We start from the raw sequence: 12911 nt of genomic DNA on the forward strand, positions 1-12911 counted from the left end.
GCAGAAAAAAGTTCAGGAATGCACAGAGCTTTATGAGTTTCTTATATCTTAAGTAGCATCACACACCACGAGGCACTTCCCACCCCCAAGAAGATAAGCGAGAGCTCTTCCCAAGCAAATTCGTCTCCAGGTGGGAAAGGTTCCCCTGTAAACAAACAGGCCATGCTTGTTGTATGAATTTATCTTCCTTTCTATATGTTCGCTTGCTGCTTTACAGGTGGCCAAAGTACAGCAAATGATAGGATGTTAGCACACTGCTCATCTTCTATAGCTGCTGCCTGGTCTGAACCACCTCAGATGCCACATGAAGAGTGGCCTCTGGTGGTCACCTGCCCAGGTCAGTGTGAAAAACTAAATTCATGCAAATTAAATAAAACTCTCAAGTTCAAAGGTCCTTTTCCTTGGAGTTGCTATATATTTGTAGTCCACTCCAGGTGACTAAGCAAAAGCAACGGAAGAGCCTTTTAAGAAAATCTATCATCATATTTTATACCTTATACTCACGTATCAACTCCCTACAAGACTGAAAGCTAGGGAAGTGGGTGGAATCTTAGTCACCTAGTGTGCCTAGTACAGTGTCTGGCACATACTACTTGGTACTGTTATTCAGTCAGCCTGACTGGATGATGGATGGATGGGTGGGTGGGTGGATGGATGGATGGATGGATGAGTGAATGGATGGATGGGTGAGTGAATGGGTGGGTGGAAGGATGGGTAGAAGGGTGGGTGGAAGGGTGGGTGGGTGGGTGGGTGGAAGGGTGGGTGGGTGGGTGGGTGAACGGATGATGGATGGGTGGATGAGTGGATGGATGGATGGATGATGATGGATGGATGGATGATGGATGGATGATGATGGATGGGTGGATGATGGATGGATGATGATGGATGGATGGATGGATGGATGGATGGATGGATGGATGATGGATGGATGGATGGATGATGGATGGATGATGATGGATGATGATGGATGGATGGATGGACGATGATGGATGGATGATGATGGATGGATGGGTAGATGATGATGGATGGATGATGATGGATGGATGGGTGGATGATGATGGATGGATGGGTGGATGATGATGGATGGATGGGTGGGTGAATGGACGATGATGGATGGCTGGGTGAATAAATGAATGCCAGGAATATTATAACCTAACTAACTTGTTACACTAAAATTTTTACTACTTAGCATATTAGGTGACAATAAGCAAATGGTACACAAACACTGAGTACACATCAAACAGGTAAAGAACTTTACAATACTACTAGCCACCTTCTGGCTTCCAGCTCCCAGCACCAAAGCCGACCCATCAAGAATGCAAACAAAGGTGCGTTCGCTAACAGGAAAGGACTAAGCAATTCAGTCTTTTTTCCATCCCTTGCTCACCAGAGGAATGAAGGCAAATAAGTAGTACTGCATGCAGGTGATTCTCGGGACATGGACGCTGGGCCTGCAGGCCAGCAGCACCCTGCATGAAGGCCATGTCGCCCAGCACCCACTGCCAGCAAGAGCCAGCCTCCTTACCTGCTGTCGCCTGGGCTCGGCCCCTGCTCCAGGGCGCCCACAGAGGAGGGAACAGGCCCACCCCCTGCGCTGCTCTCAGCCCTAGAGCCCTGGGAAGGGGGCTCTGGGCCCGCTGGAGCCAAGGTGCTGCCATCAGTGGGCGGGAGTGGCGGCTGGAAAGCAGGGGCTACGTGCTTTCTATTTAGGGTGCCACCCCGCCGGTAGGCCTGGAAGTCCATAAGCTTCACACCAAAGCTACACAGAGAGAAGAAACAGTCAACACACCATGCGAGCCATCCAGACACAGAAGCCCATTGGTCCACGCGTGTTAAAACCCACACACGGTACAGCCACCCAAGTTGCCCAGCATGCAGTGAAGCGGCAAGAACCAGATGGGTGGCCACCCCTATTGCGGAGGCAAGCAACCAACTTGACTTTATTCCCAAGAGAGCCAGGGGGCCTGGTCCTGAGCAGTGTCCTCCTCAATGGCCTGAGCAGCTGACACACATGGGTAGGCCACACCGTGAGTGCGTCCATCACCTGAGCCTGTTTAAGTACCCATTACCACATACAAGCCCATCATCTCAAATCTGAGTGTCAGGGCACACGGGTAAGCTGAGCGCGGAGCCCACCAGAGGCTACCTCCTCCTGGTGCAGATGCGGGGTCTGTGTGTGAAAGGACCCATCTGAAAGCATCAGAATGAAAAACAGTCGCTTTGGGGCAGGACATGGTGGTTGGAGGACAGGGTCAGAGGAAGCCTCACTGTCACTTAAGCCCACTGGTGTATAAACTTTATGGCTGCCTGAGCTTGTGTTTCTGGGGGGAGAATCCCCCAGGCAGATGACTGGGGACTGTAGACTGTGCTGACTAGACTCTAACACTGCACTCTGTAACTTAAACAGCTGAAGGCAGGTTTGCTGCGGCAGTCTGTCATTGGGAAGCATCACTGGGTATGTGAATGGAAAACGTCTACACAATGAACGTGACTGCAGAGGGACAGACTAAAGAAAGAAAAACACTTTCCTTTGCAATGAGTTAAAAAAAAGCGCAACAAAAAACCCCCAAACCTCTCTATAAGACTGGATCACTAAAACAAGAACTTGTGTTTAGTTTTCATGTAAAACTACTGTGAACAACAGCATCACATGTAATACACTGGATAGGCTGGCACAGGAGACAAAAGCCACACTGGTCTTAGCGACTTCTGGAAACCCTACACGTGACCCATGGAGTCTCATACGGACACAAGCTGGCTCACTCTAAGTTCTTCAAGAATCAGAAAATATGGAGGCTCCTCAGCTGAGCATCAGATGCAGTGGTTGGCTTCCACTGAGGGGCCAAGTTATACCACAAATATGCCTCTTTTAAACACCAAATCACACAGCTCACTGCAAGAGGTGGGTTGTCATCACCTCCACTCTTGGACACAAGTTCACAATATTTAACTTTTTTTCTTATTCCCTCTGCCCTCTGGTCAAGTACATTTCAGTGAATCTGTAATGGGAAGATGCCAGTGCCGTGTGGGTGCCACAGACCCACCGGAACAGCGTGAGCGCACACAGCACACCTGTGGACGGAAAAGCTGTGTGCCTACTCTACGGCCAGAGCAGGTCTCAATGCCCAGAGCCAAGTTCCCGAAACCACCAGACTCTAGCGTTCCACTCCATGGCGGGCCACTCCTGGCACAGGGCCACCGAGGCAGTACTCGATGAAAGGTTTACCAAGGCCCATCTGAAAGCCGTGGGCTCTAAACACACCTCTCCTTCTTCACCAAGTCCCCTTCCATCACCGCCATGCTGGCAGGGCGCTTCCTTTCCAGGGTCCCCGAGTCAGAGTCATTTCCAGTGTGGGATGAGTGGTTGGAGTTTGGGGGAGCAAGAGGTACGAATGCTTCCGATACATTGAATTCCACCTCTGCAAGGAGGAAAAGGAACACATGAGTAGGAGACACGGGGCAGGGCGGAGACTCCGCCGGAAGAGGGGTTCCCCTCAGTCCGCCGGCCCTCGTTACTTCCTGGGTAGAAGCTGCAGACCCCCTCATCTTCTAAAGGGTGGCTTATTATCGGGGAGGGGGTACGAAGAGCCGGAGATAGGGGAGATGGTACACGGCTCCTCTGTTGTCTTTTTTGTAAACACACACACATGGACATGACAAAAGGACAAGGGTTACTTATTTGAATCATAAAAAGTGGATGTTATTCAGTCTGAGGTAAAACAGAAATAAAAGGCAACATTAACCCCACACTGCCTCAAGCAGCTTTGCATGACTCTTTCTCAAAGGGAACCTTGGGCACAGTACCAAGTGGAACCTCAGGTCTCGAACTTCATCTGTTCTGGAAGGTGGTTCAAAACCAAAGCATTTTTCCCATTCAAAATAATGCAGCCCGGCCGGCGTGGCTCAGCGGTTGAGCATCGACCTGGGATCCAGGAGATCGGGGTTCGATTCCCAGTACACCAGTTGGGGGTGTACAGGAGGCAGCTGATCAATGACTCTCATCACTGATGTTTCTATCTCTCTCTCTCCCCCTCCTTTCCTCTCTCTGAAATCAATAAGGATATGTTTTAAAAAAAGTAAAATAACATAAACTGAATTAACCCGTTCCAGACCCCCAAATGACTGTTTTAAACTTTCTTATATACAATACATGTCTAATGTACTGTTTACTCTACAAACACTTCAAAAACAAAAAGAACATGAAACATAAATGAGAATTTAACATAAAGGAAATAAAATGCACAGTAAAAAAATGAAAATTTAATAAGCAGCAACAAAAGCAAAAAAAACCACAAAAATATTCACAGCACAATTTCCTCATGTTAACGTGAGGTTTAGCAGTAACCTGACTCACACTCGCACTCTCTCTCCTTGGTTTGTGGCCTGAGAGACGTGTGACTGATCACACAGCTGTCAGCATGAAGGAGCTGTCAGGCTGAGAAGCAAAATGCTTGAGGTGGGAGATGTTCGAGAAATGAGGTCTGACTGCATTCATTCATTCACTCATCACACATTTACTGAGCAAGTATAGGAGTGAGGTATGAGTCCTGAAGGTGGTGAAGAAAAGACAAGTGTGGCCCTGGCGTCAAGGAGCTCACACTCCAGGGAAATGACAGCAGGGCTGCTCTGGGCAAAGCAGGGACGGGAGGTCCAGACTTGGACCAACCTTCCAACACTTGCCCAACAAGTACCAGAGCCTCTAAGGATCTCAGGGCTGTAACAAACATAATTTGCAAACTGATGGACTACAGCAGGGGTGGGAAATGCCGGGCCCACAGGCCGTATTTGGTCTGGCTCAACCAAGGTATTGCAAGCAGGACTGGAAATTCAATATATCTAGGAGCTTTTTCCATAGTTAATATTTAAGTTGATAATTTTGTATGGCGCTCAAATGATGTTATAAATATCTAAATGCCCTTGGCAGAAAGAAGGCTCCCCACGCTTGGCCTACAAGATGAGCTCCGAATTCTCCGACAGCCAGCTCAGACCTTCAGAAACGGGCCCCCATAACCTTTCCTGCTTTGTCTCCACCTCTGCACAAATCCAGCCACCTGCTTGGAGAAACACAAAGCCTGCATCGAGAAGGAAACTCTTGCCTGCTCAGTGTGGCCTTTCCCATCAAGCAGTCCTTAGTCCCATTCCCAACATCTGAGTTTGTGAAATCACTGTTCGTCCACCTATCCTAATTTGCCATGCATCACAATTTCTCTGTTTATGCACCTCTTCCAGTGGTACAGTTCCTCCAGAGAAGACAGCAAACACATGGCACCCAGAGGTATTCAGTATACACTGAAAATGAATGGCTGGTGTGAAGTGAAACAAAGTAAAATACAAATAATGTGGTCACCATGATGTCAAAATACAAATGCACATCAACGGTCTGGAAAAAAATGTGAGAGAGACACCAACTGCGCAGTCGTGAAGTGAGTACCGGCACATCTCCTCCTTTGGAAAGATGTTTACCCTGTTACACTACTGTCATGTTGCTCCAGCAGCCAGTGAAGCAGCAAAGCAGCTTACCTCCAGGAAAGAACCAGTCGGCATGCTGGATGATGGGCTCGATCACCGCGACCACGTGCACGGAGGTGGCGGCTGCCATCTCAGCCAGCGTCCTGCAAGAGCACACAGAGTTCACATACTTCCCAAGCAGCTCTAGTTCCCGCTGGCTGGCTCAGGGCATTCAGTTACTTTCAAAGGATGAAATACTTGAAAATAATGCAGAAGTTAATCCACAAGGCCCTCCCTGTGTGTGTAGGATCCCCCCGACTCAGTCTGCACGGAGACACCCACATGGCTCGGGAGCCTGTGGTCGTGCATCAATGCTGGTCCAACATTGGCTGGGACAGGGCTACGCTTCCCACCAGGATGGTGTTACCCACGGTAGTGACCACCGAGACCCAATGTCACATGCAACAATCCCAACTGTGATAGAACGAAGAACACGGACTGTGACAGCATCCCTTTGTCATGTCAGAAAACCAGAGCCCTCATTTACACGTATTACGAAGTTGTTATATGTATGAACTGGTCTCAAGATGCAAGTTCACTAGCTGAAAGTGTCTAGATGCCAGGGCCAAAAGAAACTAAATGGGAATCGTCATCCCTGCTGTCCAGCCTGTACCCCAGTTTGGGGTCAGAAGTCATGAAAGCAAACAAGGTGCAAAGGCCAATCATTCATTGATGGCCCACCGTGTGCCAGGGCTTCTGGTTCTTTACCTCGTTTAAGTCATTTTTTTCAACACGGGACTGTTATGTTTTACTACATCATGTTAGTTTATTTTATCAAAGATGCTGTACTCCCAAGAAGCTGGGTCCCAGGTCTGGCTGCCCCAAACCTATTATCACTCTGACCTCTCTTCCCCCCTGGGAAGAGTATTTTCACTCCAATTTCCAACCAAGCCAACGTTCCAGCTCCTTTCAAATTCTAGCTTACAAGGCAAGCTCTGCCTGCCAGTCTCCTTCAACGGGGACTCGGATGGCACATGCCCCAGGATACCACTGGCTAGAGAGTGGCTGCTGCCTGCACACTGATCCACAGGACTCTACTTATTCCGGGTGTTTCCAGAGCAACTCCTTCCTACTTTGTAAACTGTCATTAGTTTAAGGAGCTTTCTGACATACAGAAGTTTCTAGCTATTACAGCCAAATCTATCAATTTTTGAATTTGTTTCTTACACTGCTTTTGTTTGAAGAATTCTTCTATCTCAAAAGCTAATAAATATTTACCTTTATGGCAACACTTTTTGCTTTTAACTCTATGCTCTACCTGGAACTTATCTGCTATAAGATACAATGTATGTAGTTAACTTTATGTACGTACTTGTCTTTCACTTTGCTTTATATCAGACCTTCACAAATAATCTTATAAACACTTTCTGAAAAAAGACAGGGCACACACGAGTAAATGAGCGAATGAAAGAAACAAAGGCTTGGATTCGGAAAGTCACTGCACTTAGTTGTTGCTGTTAATCCTCACCTGAGGACTTTTTTCCATTGATTTTTTTACAGTGGAAGAGAGGGAGGGAAAGAGAAACATCGATGTGAAAGAGGCATACTGACTGGTTGCCTCCTGCAGGTGCCCCGGCCGGGGACAGGGATTGAGCCTGCAACTGAGGCACATGCCCTTGGCCGGAATCAAACCCGGGACCCTTCAATCTGTGGGCTGATGCTCTAAGCACTGAGCAACTTGGGTTGGCTAGGGTGTCACTGCATTTTTTAATGCAAACTTGAACCACCTGTGATTTTATGAAGCTGAGCAGCAGTGATGGGAGGCAGGGAAGGGTGGTAAAGCTTAGGGACACAGGCTGTACCAGCATCTGGACTCCACCATTTCCCTGTTGCGCAACCTTAACCAAAGTACTTGTCCTCTCTAAGCTTCAGACGCATCTGTAAAAACAAGTACAGTAGTACTCACTTCAAAGGTTCCCTGAAGATTAAGTTAGGCCTAGTAGCGCCACCACCAGAGTGAGCACCAACACTAGCGATTTCCGGAAGCTTTCTAAGCCATCCCCGCGTCCCTTCCCTTACTCAATCCATGCTTCTCAGTGCCAGCAAAACTGCCCTTCTAAACGCAATCTGATCAAGTCATTCTGCTTAGAACTCTCATGCCCACCCTCCCCACATGACCCATAAATTAAGTTCCAAACACCCCAGCAAGATATGCGAGGCCCTGGCTTCACTAACCTCAGTCACAGTCTTGTGCCCCCGGTGCTCATTATACAAAAGCACACAACACCCCTACACGAGAGACCTGGCACTTTCACGCCTGCAACACCTTTGCTCCTTTGGGTCCCATCTATAGGGAGCTATTTATCCAGGTTCAGCTCCAGTGCCTGCCACTTCCTGTGCAGAGCTCTCCCTGAACTTCTCAGCCTGAATCACGTCCCTCCAAGAAGCACCAGTGCCATCATACTTGGTAATGTCTGTAGTAATCTGCACACACAGGTGTGCGGGGAGCTTATCCCTGTAGTGCAGCTACTCATCTACCCAACTGCCTGGGAGCGGGGCCCTCTGAGGACTGGGACGATGTCTCCCACATCGTGTGTGGCCAGATCTGGGACAGGGCCCAGCTCACAGCAGGGTTTCAAGAATGTCAGCTACATGGAAAGATCAACTTCAGAACACACATAAGTTCATCTGACACTGGAATGTGTGTCTCCCTGCCAGGTGAAAAGAAGAAATGAAAATAATATGATATGGGGAAAGGTTACTTACCCTTCATTTTTGGCCCATAACAAGTTAGGGCCTAATACAATGGCAATGTTGCTGGGAGTCATTTTATTAATGTCACTGGTCTGAGCAAGCTTTGCAAGGAACTTGATTAAATACCTATGGAACAAAAGAAAAGGGGAAGAGCATCTACTCTGAAATGTTTGCAGGAATATTATCATCCAGCCCAGGTTCCCAGGCCCAGGTTGCTCAGGATGCGACTAACTCAGAATCTAACTCAGGTTAAACATTTTATACATTTTTCCGTGTTCTTTGTTTCAGAGAACAGAGAAAGTTAGGGCTTGGAGAGGAAAGCAGCTCAAAGGTCAGCCGCAGTGACTCAACCTCTATTTGCTGTACATTTCTAATCCATGTCTCTTTTATATGCTACCTATCTATTCTACCCCTAAATAAATCACAGTGTGACTCACAGTGGGCTCAATATACACATAGTAAAAACAAACTCAGTAAAACAAAAACAGCAGCACAAACAAACATAGTGAAGACAGAAGTGTAGGTATATTGCTTAAAAGAAACTGTATTTGAAAATGCTTCATGTTGTAATTATAGAAGTATCCAATTTATCATATAAATGTACTCTCTGGAACTAAAAAATAAAAATAATTAAGAATAACCCAGCCCAGCCTGCGTGGCTCAGCAGGTGAGCATCAACCTATGATCCAGGAGATCGCAGTTCGATTCCCAGTCAGAGCACATGCCCTGACTAGGATGTGGGCTCGATCCCCAGTGGGGGGGAGCATGCAGGAGGCAGCCGATCAATGACTGACTCTCTCATCATTGATGTTTCTATGTCTCCCTCTCCCTACCTCTCTGAAACAAAGATATAGTTAATTAAGAAGAAAAAGAATAACTCAACTATTTACCAATAGGGGGCTAGTCAGATAAATGACAATACATCCACACAATGGAGCACTATGACGCCATGAAAAATTACTATGTACTGATGTGGAAAAGTCTCCAAGATGTATTATTAAGCAAAAAAAAGCAAGGAAGAGAATGACGTATACAATATATGCTATCATTCGGTTTTGAAAAAAAGTGGGGGCTATGAGAGAAAAATATACGTACATATGTATGCATGTACCTGCTTACACATGCACCGACTCTCACTGAGAGGCTATGCGAGAAACCAAAACCAGTGTTTGTCTCAGGAGGGGAACGAGGTGGCTGAGGGATAGGAACAAAGAGAGATTTTTCAATGTATACTTTCTGAATCCTGAACCACGGAAATGTACTCCTTACGCAAAAGACAATTGGCAAAAATTATGAAGAGTAAAATAAAAGGCCAGATCCCAAAGTACCAAGAACCAGGACTCAGTTCCTACCATCAGACACTGAAATGTTAAGAGTATCTGCAACACCAAGCTGGATGTGCTACATGAGCCAGTGGGAGACGTTACAAAGACAGACATTCTCAGAAGGCAAGGGTGAGACTTATGGTACAGAAAGGGACCATTTCATCAGCTTAGCGGCAGAGCCCAGGACTGAACAACAGGTTAGGTTATGTGCCAGGCATTTCACCAGCAAAGTCTGTGCCATTTGGACCATGTCCTCTGACAAAATAGTATTTGATTTTAAACAACTTCATTGCTAACAGCCACCCTTTCCCCTTCTCTCCATGCTTCTTTGAGGCCACATTTTAAGTTAGAAGGAAAATAGAGGTTAAATTCCAGAAACTTATCCTATGGTAAATTTTGTTAGAAACATAGTTATTCCATAAAGTAATATACAATGTCCATTTCTTGAAATTTTACTTAGGATGATTTATGTTCTATTTAAAATTAATGATGTAGCATATTTGAAAGATATTATGGAAAGTAAAGCTATTGATTAATTTTTACTTTTTACATACAATTTAGTCTCCAAATCCCACATAGTCAACCAAACTTTTCACAGACTTTTCACCAGTGGCAACACTGGTGGAACGACGGGGCAGCTTACTTACGAATGCTGCATGCTTCGGGGACCACAGTAACGTACTGTCAGATTCCGTTTTCCAGCATGCCTGTGTGTGCGAGCCTGCTCAAATTAAACTGCCCCTCTGCTGAGGTTAAGCCTATTTCACTCTCGTGCCACGGTAGCTTGCTGGCTTTATTCACAGTGTGTCAATCATACATACCTAAAGTTAACAAAATTGTGCGGTGGCAACTTCTGACATATCCGCCATAAATCTTGAAGTTTTTTGTCTTGATCCTGCACACTAAGAAAAAAATTCAATCCATAACCACATTTAAAACTCATATTAGTAATCCTGTGTTCATACCCAACATTAACAGTGATGGCTCCATTGACGGAGAGAGCAAATAGATTTGGAGTCAAATACCAACAACTTAACTGAGCAGTTCACTAACCTTCCCAAGACACTCTCCTGCTGTGCAAAACTGGAGTAGAAGGCTGAATCTGCCACGTGACTGTGAGGTTTCAGAGGTATAACTATGTGCAACCGCCTAGACCAACCAGAGACTGGCACACAGGAGGCAAGGCACCACTGAAAACTGTCTAGGGCGTATGTGTCCAGGGAGGGCTTCATGGAGCCCAGATCTCATCCTAAAGGGGGTGTGGCACAGGTGGGCCCCACACTCCCAGATCCCGGCTTCCCCTCAATCCTGCTCCAAGGCTCAAGGCCACTTCGACTGTGAAGCAATCACAGGAGCGCTCCTGCTATACAACTCAATGTGAAAACTTTCACAGACACAAAAGGGCCAGACTGCAGCATGCAGAGCAGCGCCCACTCTGCTCACCAGCAGGAGACAGCATCAGAAGTTATCAATATGCCCTGGAACTTAAAACGTCCTCCACAGCTGAGCCAGTCTGGAGAGTTTATGGGCACAGATTAAACTCCAGAGGTCAGTCAATGTATCACTGGGATGGACTGGAGGCCTGTGTTGATAATTCTCAGGCACACAATCAACACACCAAAAGACACCTTGAGAAGGTCATTTCCTCACAAGGATGAGTGTGAGAGTCTCAGAGCAGAGAGAACAGCCAAGGTTCAGGAGGCTGAAGCAGCTACCCAATAAAAGAAACCCTTGAGCTCTCCCTACCTGGCAGTGTCAGGTTCCGTTATCCAGTCCCACAAACAGATGCTCACATCAGGCTGAGCCCCATGGGGGTTCCAAGGAGACAACCATGACTAAGGACGCTCTGACTTTAAAATTCTCACCATCTACCAGAGACAAAGTCTCGCTCCACAGCGACAGAGAGGAAACAAGCTCAAATGTAAATACCTGGTGAAAGTGACTAGGGGTGATCTCATATCCCCTGAACTGTAAATGGCTTATTTCTAAGGGAGCAGTGACAGTGTCTGAGGATAGGGGAAGGAGACAGAAGGGGAGGGGAGGAATTAGGCAACTTTAAGAGGAATGGATGTGCGAACAGGAGGCAGGCTGGCCAGCCAGGAGAAGTCTCTAGGACTTTTCAAAGTCGTCTGCTCTGCTTAAGACCTGGGGATGGAGGGACAAGATGAAGAATGGGGAGCACGGTCTTTGGGTCATGCAGTTTCCTCATCTGTAGAACGACCACAGCAACAACGTCTGCTGTTTAGGTTATTAGCTATGGATTACAGGGACAACAGGCATAAGACCAGCACAGTACTCAGAGCACAGTAAATGCCCAGTCAGCATTCACGATTACTACAAGCATGTCAGCATTATATCGCACACCTGTTTCCACACAGCTAATGTGCCGGCACAACACTTGTCCCGTGACAAGACCTTCTTCAATGTAAAGGGGGTTTAATGGGTCAGCTGATCCATCATGTGGGAACTACTGCATGTCTTCACCACTTAAATGACACACATTTAAAAGCCAACACACAAGTGGTGACCTCCCTGAACTAATACAATACTCAGTATCCTCACCCTGAACATCAGAACCGAGGCACAGATTACTTAACAAATATGCTATTTTAATGTTCCTTTCTCATCCAGGAGAGTAAGACAACTTACGCATGGGACAAATGTTACATCACCTCCTTTAGCTTTTGAAACTCATTGTTCCCTAAACTTACCTGGCAACTTGTGTCCATTCTTCATACAGATGAAAGGTCATCAAGGGTTCGGGCAGCTCCCGTAAGTAGGACTTCAAAGCACCTGAAATCAGGAACACTTCCTTTGAGGATGAAGGGGAGCTGGGACTCCTAGGATATACTATTTTGCAAACTGAAATGATCTCAATTACGACCTTCCAAATACATAGAACAAATCATGACTCAGTGGGAGTGAAAATAAAATGCTCCTAAAACAACTTCTGTCCCTTGCAACAGACAGGGCGGGGCAAAAGCAGGTTTATTAGTTGCTCATATGAAAAATAATACAATAATTAATAAATAACACAGTAGACTGTTTCACCTCCTCACAACTGTAAACCTACTTGTGCCCCACCCTGTACACTGAGAGATCAACAGAAAATCAAACCAGCTTCCAAGTCACCTTCTCAACAGACATCACTTTCCGCTGGTCAGGATGCTGGAGGTGGAAGACGGGAAGGAAATATACGCACATCTCCAAATATATAGACTATAAGCCACTTTCACCTTTACGTAATCATCAGGGAAAAAATGAACAGGAATAGAAAAGGTTTCTGTGTGTGTGTGTGTATCCACTTTTCCCGTTTTGTCACTTAAGCCTAGAAGGAGACCACTTCACGTAAAACTAGAATCAACCCTGGTAAATTGGGATCTA

At 46.4% G+C, this 12911-nt stretch overlaps 1 protein-coding gene across 3 annotated transcripts in view; it reads right to left on the bottom strand.

The window, feature by feature from the left end:
- ARHGAP17 (Rho GTPase activating protein 17) overlaps positions 1–12911 on the bottom strand; it is an 81653-nt gene that overhangs the window by 14642 nt on the left and 54100 nt on the right. For 2 of the 3 annotated variants that reach the window (XM_087815856.1, XM_087815857.1), the window contains exons 12-17: positions 12239–12320; positions 10349–10429; positions 8215–8328; positions 5521–5612; positions 3263–3419; positions 1526–1759 (exon numbers count right to left, since the gene is read on the bottom strand). In XM_087815856.1, the coding sequence (XP_087671982.1) occupies positions 1526–1759; positions 3263–3419; positions 5521–5612; positions 8215–8328; positions 10349–10429; positions 12239–12320 (760 nt within the window). The remainder of the gene's footprint in view (positions 1–1525; positions 1760–3262; positions 3420–5520; positions 5613–8214; positions 8329–10348; positions 10430–12238; positions 12321–12911) is intronic. The other variant, XM_087815858.1, reaches the window with a different exon arrangement.

Source organism: Miniopterus natalensis, chromosome 3, assembly GCF_054644295.1.
Source record: "Miniopterus natalensis isolate mMinNat1 chromosome 3, mMinNat1.hap1, whole genome shotgun sequence".
In the NCBI taxonomy this organism is placed as follows: domain Eukaryota; kingdom Metazoa; phylum Chordata; class Mammalia; order Chiroptera; family Miniopteridae; genus Miniopterus; species Miniopterus natalensis.